The following is a 17739-nucleotide window of genomic DNA, read 5'->3' on the forward strand; positions in this document are numbered from 1 at the left end:
GTTTATGGATATTTTTAATCAACCTGTCCAGGTGTGTTATGATTCATCCCTGGAGCAAGTCAGACCTGTACCTAGGCAATCTGGCCCAGAGGTAGTGTCACTACGGTTGCCCCACAAGTGTCCTTTTAAAAACAAATCATATTCTTATGGCTTAAATATGTTAGGTGTGCTAAGTCTGATCATTAAGTATAAAACACTTTTAAACTAATGTGAAATATTCACTTATGTTTTTAAGATTGAAATCATGCTTAGCAACAGTAGTACAAAGGATTGGAGGGTTTTGATGCTGGTGCTGCTATGATTGTAATACTGTATTTTGTTTCAGCAAGGCAAAGCCACGACTTCATTTTTATTCAATGTCTTTTAGTTACAAATCTATAGCGACACTATGACAATATAAGGTCTGTTTTACATTTACAGCTTTCTAGAGGATTTTGATTTCTAACCTAATTATTGTTTTTCCTTAAGAGTAAAGATCATAATAAATGCACATAAATTTCATGTAATTGGAAATGTGCATTGAACCTTTGCATACCTTAGGCACCCCTTAAGATATGGGGTAGGGAGGGAAATATCCCAACATATATTACTTGCCTTTTAAGACTAAACCGTTCAATTCATAATTCTGTAGAATACTTCATGATTCAGTTTGACCACAGCACATAGTATAATAATGTTTGCATTTGACAGTACATGGGTTTGGAAATTCAGGATTTAACTGAATGATTTCAAGTGTGACAAGATGGTTTAAAACCAACATTAAATATTTTTCTGACAATGAGTGATTTCAGCTAATAGAAATTTCAAACATAAATGATTAAAATACCATCTTTGTATAACAATACACAGCGTATATCACTTTGAAGAAGAAACAGTCTGCAATAGCATTTGGTGCTTATTTTATGTCGACTTAGGCTATTCCATGGAGAGGATGTGATTTTATTCATATCATTACTGCATAGTTTGTGGACTCTTCACATTATTGCTTTTAATTCAAGGGTTTCCTTTGGTTACTATCAGGCAAGATTTAAAAAGACCATACTTGACTATGTTTCCTTGTCTTGTTTTTCAACTTTTCTAGCCTTTTCCCCTTTGTAAATGATTCTGATTTATATCTGGATTGCCAATGGGAATATTACAAAGATTGAAATCATGAAATTCTGGCTACAGAACAACAATGCAGGGTAATACCATGTTATTATGTCGTGCCATTAGTGTAGAAAAAAATTCAAAGGTGTTTCACATGAATATCAATAAACAAAATTTGATCCACAGTCATGTCGCCAATAAGAGGACAAACTTTAACACATTTGGTTCTTAAAGAAGGAAGGAGAAGTAGATTGCTGGATAGGATCACCCAGAGAATTCCAGAACCATTGCAGTGAAGGTGTGGCTGCCAGTGATGGAGCATTAAAATTGGGAAAGTTCAAAAGGTCAGTTTTGGAACAGCAGAGATCGCGTGGAGGGATGTAGGACTGGAAGAGATTAGATATGTAGGGTGAGACAAGGCCATAATTATCCCATTGTGCTTCACAGGGGCAAGTAAAACAAAGCATGACACCAAACTACATAAAGAGATGTTAAGTCAGATGACCAATACTTGATCGAGAGGTAAGCTTTAAGGAATGCCTTAAAGGAGGAGAGTCAATTGAAGCAGCATAGAACTTAGTGCATAAAAAAAGCAAGTAATTTTAAAACGAAGGTACAATTTAATAGACCTGATGCAGCTAAGTGAGCAGTATCATTATCAATGAATGTGATTTGGTGTGATCTATTGATTACTTGAAATTTTGTCGAACTGGCAGTGTCAAGATTGGTTTAGAATTGTCAAGTCTAGGTGGAACATAGCCCATGGAAATGAGGGTGCTTTAGCAGCAGCTCAGCTGAAGCAGTTGTTAAATTCGGCGGGGTTCTGGAGCGGTGTGCTGGGTTGGACATGTAATCAGAAACTCAGACTGCGGTACGATATGAAACCAAGGTTGTGAACAGTCTGGTTTAGTTTCAGTCAATTGTCAGGGAGAAGCTGAAATCAGTGGCTGAGGAATTGGGCTTGTGATGGAGTTCAAAGCTGAACTCCAGTCTTCTGAATGTGTGATTTGTGGAAATTTCTGCTCATTCACTACTTGATATCAGACAAAACATAAGAGACGGCCAAGAGGTTGAGAGGGGCGGTGATGAGGTAGAGTTGAACACTGATGCTGTGTTCTCAGGTAACATTGCTTAAGGGCAGCATATAGATGAAAAATAGGAGTAGGGTCAAGCATAGATTTGAGGGGGACATTAGAGGTAGTGGTGTGAAAGTGGAAAAAAAACCTATATCCATGTCATTGTCTGTGGCTAGAAATTGACTTTTTTGTTATGATTGCTGGTGCAGGCAGCCTCACTGAAAAACACACACACAAGTACACCGACTTGAGGGAGTGCCAATTGCTGAACTATTATGGAGTTTGTCTGACAGGAAATTGATTGGTGTCTCAACTATTAACACCTGCTTGTTAGTATGAAATGCAAACATTTCTCACCATTGTGTCTTTAATCTTGGTTGATTGGCAGCTGTTTAATCAGTGACCTTTGGCCTGAAATCTATGTCTGTTCTAGTGTGAGGTTTATCGGAAATTCAGTTTGCTGGGAATTTAGTCATTTATACATGATATCATAATCGGCAATACATGAAACTCTATTTCAATGGAAAACCTGAGAATATTTGTGCAGAAAAATTTACCCTTTGAGCATTTTTAGCCATGAACATTCTATTTTTAATTTCTTTCAATGGCTGATTGATTGTGAATAACGTTTAACTTGGTTTTCATTTATATGCATTAACTTTTATCAGTGTTCGAACTCTCCAGATTAGAGATATCCAGATAGAAAATAAACTTTAAGAGATTGAGAGGAGAGTGAAGCAGAATTATTTTTACACTGAAGGCTGTGGAATATGACTATCTGGTTTAGTGATTAGAGCAGAGGCAATGTCAACATTTGGGAATAGCTTCAATTGGAAGCTGAAGGAGTATCTTGGATTTGGGAATAGGCTAGGTACATAGATCATGATTCCGACTCAGGTAATAATGACTGAGTTGCAAACAAAGCAAGGGTATGTCAGAAATAATTTTGTCACACAGCGATTAGTCAGGATACATAATGCGCTGCCCAAAAATGTGGTGGAGACAGTTTCAGCTGAGGCATTCAAGAGGGCGCTCGATGGTTATTTGGATTGAAATGGCATGCAGGGAGATGGTGAAAAGGCAAGAGATTGGCACTAGGGAATAAACTAGGGAATGAAGGCATGCTGGGCCGAATGGTCTCCTTCTGCACTGTAACAATTCTGTAAGTCTGTGCTTGGGTCTATGATTCATCAGATATTCTGGTATTTACTCATTTTCACAAGTAACATTTCCTGTCTCTGTGATTTTGGATGGTTTGTGTCATCATAAAAAGGGAACGGTTAACCCAGGGCAAAGAATGGGTCCAGTTTCGACTTTATAGGAGTTGCTGTCTTTTGAAATACTTAAAATCTTGCCCAAATTTGGCAGACCTCAAGTTCCAGGTTTCAGTTAATTTCAAATTCAGTATGTTTTTTGGAAGCTGTCTTCCTGTTTTCAAGCAAGGTAATGTGTTTTGGGACAAAACCGGAATCTCAGGTTAATACTCAGATGTACCACTTTATTTAAAATACCATGTTATCATGGTCCTGCCAAAACTACTAATCGAGGAGGTTAAGTGTTAGAACAGCAGGATAAAGGAACAGGAGCAGGCTCCTCCATCCTTCTCCACCATTCAATCAGATTGTGGGCCTCAGTGCTGATTTCCTGCTCAATTTCCCAATCCCTCAATCCCTCAATCCCCTTAAGTCCAAATATTTATCCATCCAAATGTGAGTAAGCCCAATGACTCAGATTCCACAGATCGCTGAGGTATAGATTAGGTTAGATTAGACTACTTACAGTATGGAAACAGGCCCTTCGGCCCAACAAGTCCACACCGACTCGCTGAAGCGCAACCCACCCATACCCCTACATTTACCCCTTACCTAACACTACGGGCAATTTAGCATGGCCAATTCACCTGACTCGCACATCTTTGGACTGTGGGAGGAAACATTCCAAAGATTCATAATTCTTTAAGTGAAGGAACTTCTCTTCATCTCAGTCTAAAATTATCAACCTTTTTACGCAAGAATATGGCCCCTAGTTCTAAACCCTCCTAGCAGATAAAGCAACCTATCAGCATCTACCCTCATCTTCCTCAAAAATCCTACATGTTTCATCACAATCATTTCTTGTGCTCAACTCTGGACAGTATAGGCCTAAATTGCTCAGCCCCTCATCATCTGACAACTCCCTCATTTCCTGGAATCAAACCTGTAGACCAAACCTGTACAGTAGTCTGGATGTGAAAACACAGTAAGTCTCTACTTCCAATCCACTACTATCCATAATTCCTTTAGTCAGTTATGGATGGATCACTTTCTTGATGAAATTTATATTTCTCAATAGAGTGCATTTTCTTTGAGTGTTTTGATTTTCTTTTAAGCTTTCCACTGCCTATTAAGTGCCACCTTTTAATCTATTTTCCCAAGCAACCTGATCAAATTATACATAGTTGGATTATTCTAAAGGATTTGTGTTACATAACTAGGTTAATCACATTCAAACTTAGAAGACATGGAGCACTAAGCTCCAGAGGATCTTTAACAATGAGGTTACTAATAAGCCTATCTCATTATATAACCCCAGATCTGACCAGGGTCGGGGACATGCTGGGGGCCTGGGCTGGACGTTGCCGCAAGACATAGCGAGCAGGGCAGCGGTAGACGTCCGGTACGTGGCCACCGGCATCCGACGCCTTAAAACGACGGTGCTCGGACCCGACGTAGTGCACCAGTTGGAGGATGCTCAGGTGTGCGGTGGGATCCCGTCCGCGCTCACCCCAGCCCGGACGGAATTTCACATTGGCCCCAAGGTCCCGTACTTCCCGCGGGAGCCTGTGCCCCACAACCTGAGCCGCCTCCGGAATTATAATTTTGTCCCATTCAAGGACGTTAAAAGTCGTGCCCTGTATCGACTGCTGTTGCACACCGTCCACCTCTTCTCCCTCATCCACCGTCTGGACATGCCCTGGCGTGCCCATTTGCCACCGGGCAGTGGGGATCCCCAGTGGACGGCCCTCTATGCAGGAGTCCTCCCCCTTTCTCTTGGGGATCTGAGGTGGAGTGTGCTGCATGCAGCAGTCCCCTGCAACCGCAGATTGCGGTGGTTCACGGACTCCCAGCCCAACTGCTTGTTCTGTGGTGCTGTGGAGTCCGTGGACCATGTGTATATTGGGTGTGGTCATTTGCACTCCCTTTTTGATTTTCTTAAAAACCTTCTCCTCCGCTTTTGGTTGCACTTCAGTCCCACACTCCTGATCTTCGGGCACCCGGTGCGGAGGAGGGAGGGCAGGTCTGAAGACCTCCTCGTGGGTCTGCTCCTGGGCCTGGCCAAACTGGCCATAAACAGGTCCAGGCAGCGGGCCGTGGAGGGGGTCGTTAGGGCCGACTGCCTGCCCCTCTTCCACGGTTATGTTAGGGCCCGGGTGTCCTTGGAGAAGGAGCATGCGGTGTCCACCAACACCCTGGATTTGTTCAGGGAGAGGTGGGCGCCGCAGGGAGTGGAGTGCATCATTTCCCCCTCCAACTCTATTTTGATTTAGTCCCTGCCCTCCCCTTCACTGTTTGATCACATAGCATTGCCCTTTGATGTGAAGGGCACTGCTTGTCATTGGCCACTCGGGTGTTTTCCTATTTTCCTGGTGGTGGAAATTGAATAAAGATTCGTACACCTTGTGTCTCTCACTGTGTCTCACACTTGCACACACACACCATGGGTGCTGGGAAAAAATAAGCACTACCGCAGTTAGGCGGTAGTGTGGGGGTTGAAAGGAAAAAAAAATGATCTCACAGCTTTAAAAGAAAAAAAAGAGAAAAAAAAATATAACCCAAGATCTAAGGTAGCCTTAATGCTGGTTGGTTCCATGTTATATAATTCTAGGAAATCTATCGCAATATATTCCATTAACTCTCTGCTAGGATACATTTATCAAGTTGATTTATCCAACTGAAGCAAACATTAAGGAGTGCATCTTACTAATGAGGTAGAACTGGAAAATTAACTACCTATTCTGCCTCAATGATGACCCTCTCATCCACTTCTGGTCCCATCTTATCACATGTCATTTCCACTCAGCGAATATCCCAGAATTCAATGAGATCCCTTGTACTCATGCCATCTTAAAAAAAAACCCATTGTGCACCCAGAAAGGCACTGTCTGGAGCCACCCTGTACGGTACCTAACATTTGTTCCAGACATGGCAGAGAGAGGGAAATTGTAGGCATACTGTGCAGGACTTAGTTTTCCTCAGGTCCAGCAGTTGAGTCCACAGCACCAGATCATGACAGCCTAGTCTATGATTGCCACCCGGAGTAGTACAGTTTAGCTGGAAGAATGCCCAGCACTGCAGGAAGAATGCCAATGTCCTTCTCTCCTCTGCCAGTACAAGTGGCACCATCCTCCCTCTCTGATATCCCACACTCACTCTATCTCTGCTACGGTACACACCTCTCACATGGCTCATTCTTTACCAACCATACTAATGTCTGCAACATCTTCCCTCTCTTGGTATCAGTCACCCCAACACCTGATATCACTAACCCTGCAGGCCCTCTGCACTGACTGCTCATTTACTCAGCACATCTCTTTATCTTCACCAAACAAATCTGCCACCCACTCCCTCTCTCATTCCAGGGCAGAATGGCACATGATGGGTGGTGGGATGTCTGGCATTCAGCTCTACGTGCCGTATGTGGCTAGCATACTGACTCAGACTGGTTCAAGTGGCTGACCAACCACATCCAAGCTCCTGAATTGGAATTGGAAGCTGCTTTTGACTTACTCTGCTGAGACCCCGTGCCCCAGAGCTATCGCCATTGACTTCACTGTTACCTGCAGACAGCAACAGCAAGCTTCTTGTCGTTATGTTTGCTCTAAGTGGCAAGGTAGCCTCTGACTGAGGGAGCAAAGCATAAAAAGGTAGTGCAAGCATGCTGTGAGCATCCAGATAGCTCTCATTCGCTCTGAGCATTAAGACAGCGAGTGAAGGGCCTGGACATGCAGCCTGCTTTAGCCCTTGAGCTGGGTGTGTGTCCCTGAGTGCACAGTGTCCTTGCTGCAGTGTTACAATGACAGCTATTGGTGCAAGCTGAAACGCAGCATTGAAGGCAGACGTGTCCCGCAAGTGAGTTAGAGATGTGTGCCATGAGGGTTTTTAAGAGGCTGGCACATGTTGGATGCCAATGTCTGTGAAAAATGGGGCATGCATGGCCACTACCCACAGACTGTGCCCTGCGGTATAGGTACCCAGTGTCCAACATAAAGGTCATTTGGAGCATGCAGTGAGATGAATTCGCCAGATACCCAGTTTGGTTTCCATGTCGAGTTTTCTTAACGTTTAGTTTGTTTGCTGAGTTTGGTAAGATAGAAAGCTGAATATTAGTGAGGTGAGATGCCCAGTCAACTTGACGCCTAACATGCAATAACCTGGTTAATTGGCAATTTGCCCCCACTGCCCAATGAGAAACCCACTATTCTGCTTGTAAAAAGCATTATAGATGGAAACAGATACTGTCAATATTGAGATCAGTCTTGCAGGAATTCCCATCTGATGTGCCACAAATGTTGCCATATTCCACATAGTTCAGACCCCTGTAAGACTCCACCCAAAGTATCCACCTGACATCTTGAAGTACAGCCTTTGAACATTGAGGCTACTTCATTTTCAAAACCTGATCACATAAAATACCAAATTTTAATATTTATTTTGTTTACTGTGCTGCACTTAACCCTTGATCGTGTTACTGTAACATTTCCTGTCAAACTGCAATATCTGAACAAAAAAGACAAACGCTGCAGCTTTATTGCAAGGTAAATCTACATCCGTTTGAAAAGCAGATCCAAAATATTCTTACGAATTGAACAGTTTTTCACTTCTTTATTCAGTGTCCGAGTATTCAAAGCAATCCTTCCAGATTGCAGAAGAACAAGCAGGTTTTTTGCTGCAAACTATTTCTTGTGGGCAGCCAAGAAGTGGCGGGATCCAGGTCCCGTTCATCCCTGCCCTGATCACTCTCAGCCCATCAGAGGGAAGCAGTCCAACATTCACCCTCAATTTTAGTGATTTGCTGAAGATGGACTCTAGGCATTCATAGCTCACCAATCTTCTGAAAACGAAGCCTATTTATTCTAGGGAGACCTATTCCACCACATGCATCATTGTCTACATTCAGTTAGTAAGCAACCTGGAGTCAATTTTCACCTCTCGTCTCTGATTAACATCAGTGCTCAAAATTCAAAAGCCACACCGTTAGAAAAATGCAATTTCCATAAACGCTGACTTAATATAAGTTGTGGTAACATCTTGGAAATAACTTAATTGCAAAACGCACACCATAAAATATAATGTTGAAAATGTTTTTATTGCAGAGATTTTCAGTTAAAATATGGGATAATTTTCATTTCCAGTTTTAGGTCATTCTAAAGATTTGTGCATCCTATGAAGGCAAGGGTACACTGTGGAATTTATTGGTCAATCTTCAGTAACTAAACAGTGCTACTGACAAATTGGAACTGGTTAGCTTACTTGGCTCGCCCTGTGATTCTGAGTAATGTCAACAGCAAGGGCTCAATTCCCATTTTGCTGAGGTAGACTTAGGGTCTGCCACCTTGCCCTGCCCCTGAGAACTGTAGACAACAGCAAAAACAAATACTAAGAAAACACGTCAGGGCGACAGACCCACTGACTGTTGTCAAGTGTAATGACCTCAAGCAGCAACTTGTTTGGCTACTCTTGGGAATACGCTGGAATGTATGAAATATTGGCCTGAACATGTTCCTGATTATATTGCTGAAATTTGAAAATGTTTGAGGATTGGTGAAGAATATAATTCTATTTGTGCTATACTATTCCAACAAAAGTGGGTATACCTCACTTTTCTGACAGTTTTACACAAATTCATATCATTCAAATGCACAACAGTATTCAAGTTAAACATACTCCTGGTTTTTCTCAAAACATTTTAATCAGGTTCTCTGGTTCTTGGCAACTGCATGATGTCACTATTACTGCAGCTCAAGCTGTATATTACAGGACGAATGTGGCCACATCAAAGGAACAAGCACATGCTTAAAAAGCGAATGAGTGCAAATACTGGAAAACCGAAATAAAACCAGAAAATGCTGGAAATACTCAGCAGGTCAGGCAGCAGTTGTGGAGAGGAAGGCAGAATGAACATTTCAAGTAGATTAATAAAAAAAATCCAAGAACTGTGGATGCTGGAAGTCTGAAACAAAAACAGAAATTGCTGGAGAAACTCAAAGTCTGTTTTTTCTCCATGGATGCTGCCAGAGTCAATGTTATGGGTCCCATTCCGATGAAGGGTCATTAGACTCAAACCATTGACTCTGCTTTCTCTCCATAGACAGCGCTAGACTTTCTGAGTTTCTCTAGCCATTTCTGGTTTTCTTTTACATTGATAAACTGATTAAAAAGTCTTTGACAATGAATCGTTAACTCATTTTTCTCTTTCCATAGCTACTGCCTGACCTGGACTCTACACCATAAATTTTCTTTTAGTAATGCCAAGAGTAATGTTGAAAAAGAGTCAAATATTTGTTGCAATCTAATTGGATTTATGAGCTAACCTGAGAATAGGGATCCAATTTTTGTGGTAAACAGTGGAGGTACATGCATCTGACTTTAATTAGGAAAGTAGGAATAATGATTTTAAACTGCTTTATTATTTAAGAAATAGACTTAAACACTACAATCATCAGCAAACATCTCCACATTTTAAAAATCTCCTTATGATGGTTAGCTGTAGGTTCTGATGGAAGGTTGTTGATCTGAAATGCTAGATCTGGGGAAATGTATGAAGACTGCAAAAATGCGAAATGTGGTGGGCAGGCAGCTGAATTAAGCGGGGCCAAACCTCTGACTTCCTGATGGTGGGTTGAGATGCAGAGATTAAATCAGTGGTGTTTTAGGCCTCATCTCATCCTATGGCAGGTTACTGTGTGACCTCAGATATCATGAATACTCTCAGATATCATGAATATTCATTAGTGAAATACATTTTTAAAAATGGCACCTGCTGTCACAATGAAGTCAGTTGTATAATGAGAATCTCATACTGTTTGCTGCACATTCACTTGAAAGATGGTGTGTGCCACTTTACTTTGTAAAGCTGCGCCTGAGTGTTCCATGCTGAGTTGTACAGCATGAGGAAGGGAAGCAGGGGAATGGCAGCTTGTGGTTGGTGAGGAGAAATCAGTGGTGTGGAGTGGAGTTTTGGGGAACGTCACTGTGACTCAAAGAAGGATATAGAGTAGGTTTGGAGCATGGAAGTGTGGAAGATAGAGGGACTTCATCTCCAACTGTGATGGGAACAGTAGTCATGTAATGTAAGAAAATGTAGGACCTAAAGGATGGTGACAATCCTGTCTCCATGTGGTTCAAACTCAGGGAGTTAGCTGGCAGAATCCTTCCAAGGTTCTGTGTTCACCTACACTATTTAATAATTCTTACTGATCTCGGATCATGTTGTTTATAGTGTGTTGAAGCCTGCAGCTTTGGCTATGTCTCACAGAGTGATGTGTATAACACTGTACACGGAGATGAACTTTCAGTAAAGACAATGCGAAATTTATCATTCTTTTTACAATAAAGAAATACCCCAAACTCTCCTGACAACATCAACACATGCCATTCATGAGACATGCCATGACATTTAACTCTCTGACTAAGCCAGTTTCAACAAATAAAGATGGTGCACACACATGAAAGAAATGAAACTAATGGAAAGTGAAAAGCTTGGAAGTGAAGTTTAAATTTAAAAAATAGCCCAGTCACTTTTGAGCTTGTAGTATTTCTTATGTCAATAGCAATGACTGGGCAATAAAATTGTGGTGGTTTAAAAGAACCTCCAGATTGGACCATCTTACAGGCCACTCGTGCCCGTTGCACTGCCAGCTGATGGCAGCTTTCACCACTGAAAAGCTTCCTCACCCATCACGTGAGCTTGTGTCTTCTGGTCACACCGCCTGTACTTTACCTTTTGATTGTAATTGAGTGAGACCCAGCATGAGAGCAAAAGTAGCACTCACTTCCTGTTCTACCATTGGGAATGGCACATCACAGATACAATTCTGCCCTTTGTTTCTCTCTCCACAGCAGCTGCTTGATCTACTGAGTTTCTGCAACATATTTATTTTGTTTTCAGAGCACTGACTTGAATTTCTTTCAAAGTGAGGCTGTGAGGAATTGATCAGGACAACAGTTTCAATTCTTAGCAAAACATGCTGTTACTCTCAAGTTCCATGGTAATTACTATTATTTTTGTATACAACCATTTTATTACATGCTCAAGTTTTCAGAGAAAAAGGAAAACAGAAGGACTGCACTCATGTTCCACACTAACACGCACATGCACTGTACCATAATCTGCCATACTTGTTGCAGAGGCGGGGGTGCTGCAACCTAGCAACCAGTCTGCAGTGTTTAAAATAGTCATGGTGTCTCCTGAAGGGGGAAAGTCAGAATTGCATTTAGTTTGAGATTTCAGTAACATTTTATTCCTTATCATGATACTAATACATTTAATTATATAAATTGCAATCGTATAAAAAAAGTGATGGAATATGTTAAATGAGCACATTTACAGGTAATGTAAATGTAAAATTCCCTGCAGTGGAGCACAGTGGTGGAGTAACAACCTATAATTTGGCATAATGAATTACCCTGTAAAAGCACATCATAACAGGTGACAATAAAATAATGATGAATCATTAGCTCATCAGGTCTATTAGTAATGAATAATTGAGAAAAATAAGTGACAGATAAATCACTAACAGAAAGCAGAGGGGAAGCTGGGTGTAATGGTAATGTCACTAGACTAGTAATCTGTAACCCTGAGCTAATGTTCTGAGGACCTGGGTTCAAGTACCATCACGGCAGATAGTGAAACTCAAATTCACCTAAGAAGTCTAATTTAATTGTTTTTAAAACCCCATCAGATTCACTGATGTCCTTCAAGAAAGGAATTCTGCCCCTCTTATCTGGTCTGCATGTGACTCCAGACCCCAACAATGCAGTTGACTCTAATCAGCCCTCAAAGTAATTAGGGGTGCCAGCCTATCCAACGACATCCACGTCCCACGAATAAAATAAGGTTTGAGATATTGCAATGAAGATATATTGAGCACATTTGCTTACTGTAAGCCCCAGTTTTCCCTAACCTGCACATTCATTAGTGTAAGTGGTTTAATTTAGCTAAATAAATAACTGCATGTAGTTCAGCTAAGCCACAGAAATTATATAAACCAAATCTAAATAAGATATCAAAGAAACAGGATGTTTCCCCTCGGTACCACCACCTGTTGGTTTTTCTTGGCCTTGCTGCATCTCAGTGAATCCAACAAATATCTTCGGAAACGTTTTGTTGCCTCTGGCAATTTGGCAAACAAAATGATAGGCAACGTGTGGAGAATGAATTGCGAGGGACGACCACAACAAGTTGAAAAATCACTGAATCCCAAACCTAGTTCTGACACCACTAGTTAGATAATTTTTAATTTCTTATAAAAATAAATAACAATTAAAAACAGATTTGTGTAAAATAAAATCATGGTTAAATAAGAATGCTTATTAAGCAAACCCCTATTTACTAGTTTGGAAGGCTGAATTATCCTCTTCCCTGTCTTTCAGTTCACTCTCGGTATCAGTAAGATACAACCCATTACTGTACATTTACAGTGCAGTCAGAACAGGCTAATATAGATGAGGCTATTGCACAATAGTCTTATTTTGAAGTGCAGTTGCAAAATGATTTACATATACATTAATAGATGCAACTAGTTAATAATATACTATCAGCAACAGCAATGACTGGTGGGATATTTATTGCCCCATTCATTACATTAAAACAGGAAATTAGAATGACCCCTTTGGTCAAAGGTAAACAAATGTTAGAGAAAAAGGGAAAAAGTAATTAAAACTCATAAATCACAGTTCTGCACCCCATGTCACACATACTGCAATAATTCTCTTGCTCAAAAAAAAGGATCATTTGAGAATTAGATCAGGAAATGGCAGCAGGATTGATTTACAATGACACTGGAGATTACATAATTTATGGCGCAACTCTCAGTTTTGGAGTTTTCCCAAATCCAGTAGCTAAACTTATTATGGTCTGTGGACTTTTCCCATATAATCGAAAAAAAGAGAAATTAAAGTCTACAGAGAAACAGAAAAAGATTATCAGCATTTAGGAAACAGAAAGCTGCAATTAATTTATTTTAAAATACATTCATACATAATACAATTACTATTTATGGTTTCTTTTTATATACACAGAATGTGGAAATCATTGGGAAACATTAGCAATTTATTTCTACATGATATATCATTCACATCAATGGAATAATAACAATAAAAAGAATTAAGTAGCAATCTGATCATAGTTTGAAGAATATCAAATTAAATGTGTGAAGGGTTAGACGAACATTAGATGAGTCAAAATGTTGTACTCATTGTTGTCTGTCTTAGTCCACGTAAATTTAGAATTAGTTTTTTGTTTTCAGTAGGTAGATTTTGTCACATATCAAATTATTCACTTCTTAAACTATCGTCCTTTCATCTCAAAATATGGGATTGGAAGTTGTCAGCACCAGCCAATCAAACCTGTGGCAAGATGAATTGAAAAAGCCAGCAACTGGCTGATCAGAAATTTCTGGTGACCAGCAGTAATTGTGCATTGCTAGGAAATTTAGACATAGAAATTAATAGCTAAGTGTATAGGAGGGGTAACACATAGTAGCAAATAGGATAGGTTGAGACATACCGACCTAAAAACTGAGAACTATTTAAAACTTATAAAGAAGGACAGGACTACAAAGAAAATGTATAAAACAGGAAGTCCTTTGACCGCGTAGAGGTACGGTTGTGATAAACAGACCAAGAGGAAATCTGTTTAAAATCATGCATAATGTTGCAAGAAACTAATCACTGTAATATAGCGGAGAACTGTTCTGAACCAAAAAGAGGAATGATTATTATAAAATGTGCAACGTGGAAGAACAAATTAACCTCAGACAGAGCACAACTACAGCAGAATGTGCTGACCATAGACTTTTCTGGTTTTACATAGAATTACAAAGTAATAGTTTCAGGTGACTTACAGTCACATGCTAGTCAGGATCCCTGCGTACCTGGAAGAATTCTAAAACTTACATGTGGGACAAACTACAACTGGGGAGACAGTTTTTTCATCAGCCCTTTGTACATACTTGTGTAATAAAACGTTGTCTTGTTCGGACGCTCAGCCGTCTGGCTCTATGTCATTCAGACATTACAACATACATAATCAAAAGTTATTGTGGAAAAGAACAGCTCATGGTGTAGGGGATAACATATTGGCATGGACAGAAGTTAGACCAGTTAATAGGAAACAGAAAATAGGCATAAAAGGATGGATGTGAGGAAATCGAGAACTGGCATCACTTCAAAATGGAAGTGCCTATTTAAGACAGAGACAAGAAGGAAACTTTTCCTCTGAGTGTCCTGAGTCTTTGGAATAGCCTTTCTTTAAAGGAGGAGGAAGCAAAGTCATGTATATTTTTAAGGCAAAGGTAGGTAGATTCTTGATAAGAGGTAAAAGGTATCCAGAAGGCCAGAATTTGGAGTAATCAGATCTGCCATTATCTTATTAAATGGCAATCAGGGGTTGAGTGGCCTAGACCTGTCCCTAAGTTGTATGTTTGTCTAGTCCCCGGGCAACAGAAAATCAGATGAGCTGATGGTTTTTGAAAGTTGTAGTTATAAAGGCATTATGTTTTCTGGTTTCTCAAAGATGGTATATATAAAACAAAGAAGCTTCTAAAACTAACTTATACAGTAATGTTCCACACACAAAAAAAAATCAGGTTTGAAGCATGCCGGCAGTTTCCTTATTCGAAGGGTGATTTGTTTAAGATTGCTTGAAGAGCTGCTGTAGTTTTTTTGTACATTAAACTCTTTGCTCCTACTTAATACTTAAGTGGTTTTGTTTAACCATTGCTGTCAGAATCACCCAGCGTTTGGAAGTACTAGAGGGAGCAGGTTTGAAACGGTGGTAAGGTTTATGTAATTTAAAGAATTACAGTGAGATTCCTGCACATAGGATGCAGTTACAATAATTGACAGCAGGGATACTTGGCCTGATTGTGCCCACTGTTAATGCTCATTTATGTTCTATACCTTTGAAAACAATTTCCAGTTTGTTCGCTCGCTGCTGGTGGAGGTCACTTTGTTATTATACAGTATTCAGAGTGAGCGAGAGAGCGCCTGTCCTATTAAATCAGCATTTCCTTAATTCATTCAATCTCCACCTGCCTCTGGTCCGCTGTGGGATCAAGGTCAGGAACAGATCCAATAATGAGTCAGTTTGTTGACTGCATCTGAAATGCACTGCTCCTTGGCATTCTTGCAGGTATGAGTTGGATAGATTTCAGTTTACAAATTTGCATATTACATCTGGGTTAGATTTATTGGACCCTGTGATTTTGTTTTGAAGTCAGACTTATAATATCTAGAACCATTCCAGGATACATTTATTTTTTGGCTTGAAAGACCGTACACTCCAAAAATTCAGAAAACACACTGAGTGAAAGAGAAAAGATACTTTTCTGGAAAGGGTTCAAGTCCCTTTAGAAAGTGAACTTTGTTTCTTCAGCATTCACATTTACCTTTGGTAAGTTCTGAATGTGCTAGTGTTGCAAACAGCACTTTTGTGTACTTTAGGTTATGCCTTCTGCATGAATGGCATGGAATGCTGGGCATATTTACAGCTTAACTTATGAAGTTCTTTTCACAGGTCAGAGGGCCTTTAGGGCTGTTTATGCTCTGTCGGGTTTTGGGCACTTTTTCTTACATTATTACACTTCAAAAATAATTAATTGGCTGCAAACCCACTTAGGGGCATTCATAGATTGTGAAAGGTGTTGACAGAAAGGTGCTCTCTCTTTTATTATTTTGTCAGTTTCCAAGGTTGACATGTCTGCATCACTGACAATCCTAAACAGACAGCTGAAATTTACATAGTATAACATTTACAGAATGGCAATTACTGTTGGTTTAACGTAGATGAGTTCAGCAAAATTCATCCGTGTTTATTACTGTAAATACAATTGACATTACAAGTTATTTCTCAAGAATGCAGGGCTTTTAGAAAGCAGTTGTAAAAGTCATTTGAAATTATATCCAAATATACAGCTAAAGAAATCCTTTGGGCGTTGTAAGGTACATTCATTCTCACTGCTATTAGTATTGCACAAATATCATTACTAATGATTCTTTGTTAAACCCATTTTAGAAATGTAATAAGTTGTTATAAGTTATTATTGTTTACCCACACTCTCGAGTTGTTTCCTCAAGTTGTCTTGGGGAATCATTTCTTCGTGACAAACTAAGTGCTGCAGTTTTATGGTCCTGACTGGAATCAAATGAGCATGGAACAAAAATGATCACTGAATGGCCAATCAGCCTATTAACAGCATTGTGGGCTTATTGAGAAGCTGTTTTTGCCAAGATTTTTACATGTTTATGGAGGTGGATGAACTCTAAGAGCTGTTGGGTTCATGGTGGTGTAAAGCATGAGTATGGCAGGAGTAATGGGTAAGTAAAATGGTTTTGTCTTTTCCAAGTTCATTATGAAAGCCTTTAGCATGTCATGTATTTGTGTCTGTTAAAGTGAGTCATGAAACTGTTATGATTGGTATACATTAAGCACGATGTTTGCCAAATTGTGAATTTTGCAAATTGACAAGTTGTCTACGAATTTTGTGAAGATTTGTTGCTCAGGCTGTGGTTCAGGTTGGACGTTTGCTTGCTGAGCTGGAAGGTTTGTTCTCAGACATGTTAGGTAAAATCATCAGTGAGCCTCTGTTGAGGTGCTGCTGTGTCTTGGTCTGTTGTGGTGGGTGACATCATTTCCGGTTCTTTTTCTGAGAGGTTGGTAAATGGGGTCCAAATCGATGTGTTTGTTGATGGAGTTCCGGTTTGAATGCCAGACCTCTAGGAATTCCTATGCATGCCTTTGTTTAGCCTGTCCCAGGATGGATGTATTGTCCCAGCTGAACTGATGTCCCTCATTGTCTGTGTATATGGATACTAGTACTAGTTGGTTGTGTCTTTTAGTAAACCAAAGAGGAAGAGGACAACAACAGACTCCCCTTCCTAGATGTCACAGTAGAATGAAAAACCAATGGAGAGCTACAGACCAGCGTCTACAGAAAGCCGCACACACTGACCAGATACTCAACTACAGGAGCAATCATCCCAACACTCACAAACGGAGCTGCATTAGGACATTATTTATTAGTTCATTGGAAAATGTTCTGCAATGCACCCAGGAACTAGGAGATGCCAAAGAAAAGCACCTATACAATGTATTCAAGAACAAGTACCTGATAAGCACAGGCTGCCAATTCTTACACAACAAACTTAAACAAAAAGACACAACACATCCAGAGACTCCATACATTAAAGACACCTCGGAGATGACAACCAGACTACTCTGGCCTCTTGGCATCATGGTAGCCTGCAAACCTACCAACACACTGAACCAACTCTTGACGAATCTAAAGGACCCCCTATCAACAACAAGCAGAACG

General features: G+C 40.2%; 1 protein-coding gene across 14 annotated transcripts in view; it reads right to left on the bottom strand.

The window, feature by feature from the left end:
• The window catches only part of eya4 (EYA transcriptional coactivator and phosphatase 4), a 545404-nt gene that overhangs the window by 153823 nt on the left and 373842 nt on the right, over positions 1 to 17739 (bottom strand). For 6 of the 14 annotated variants that reach the window (XM_060849764.1, XM_060849766.1, XM_060849765.1 and 3 more), the window contains one exon: positions 11543 to 11611. The exons of the other annotated variants lie outside the window; for them this stretch is intronic. In XM_060849764.1, the coding sequence (XP_060705747.1) occupies positions 11543 to 11611 (69 nt within the window). The remainder of the gene's footprint in view (positions 1 to 11542; positions 11612 to 17739) is intronic. 14 annotated transcript variants of the gene reach the window in all.

The sequence above is a fragment of the Hemiscyllium ocellatum genome, chromosome 3 (assembly GCF_020745735.1).
Source record: "Hemiscyllium ocellatum isolate sHemOce1 chromosome 3, sHemOce1.pat.X.cur, whole genome shotgun sequence".
In the NCBI taxonomy this organism is placed as follows: Eukaryota; Metazoa; Chordata; class Chondrichthyes; order Orectolobiformes; family Hemiscylliidae; genus Hemiscyllium; species Hemiscyllium ocellatum.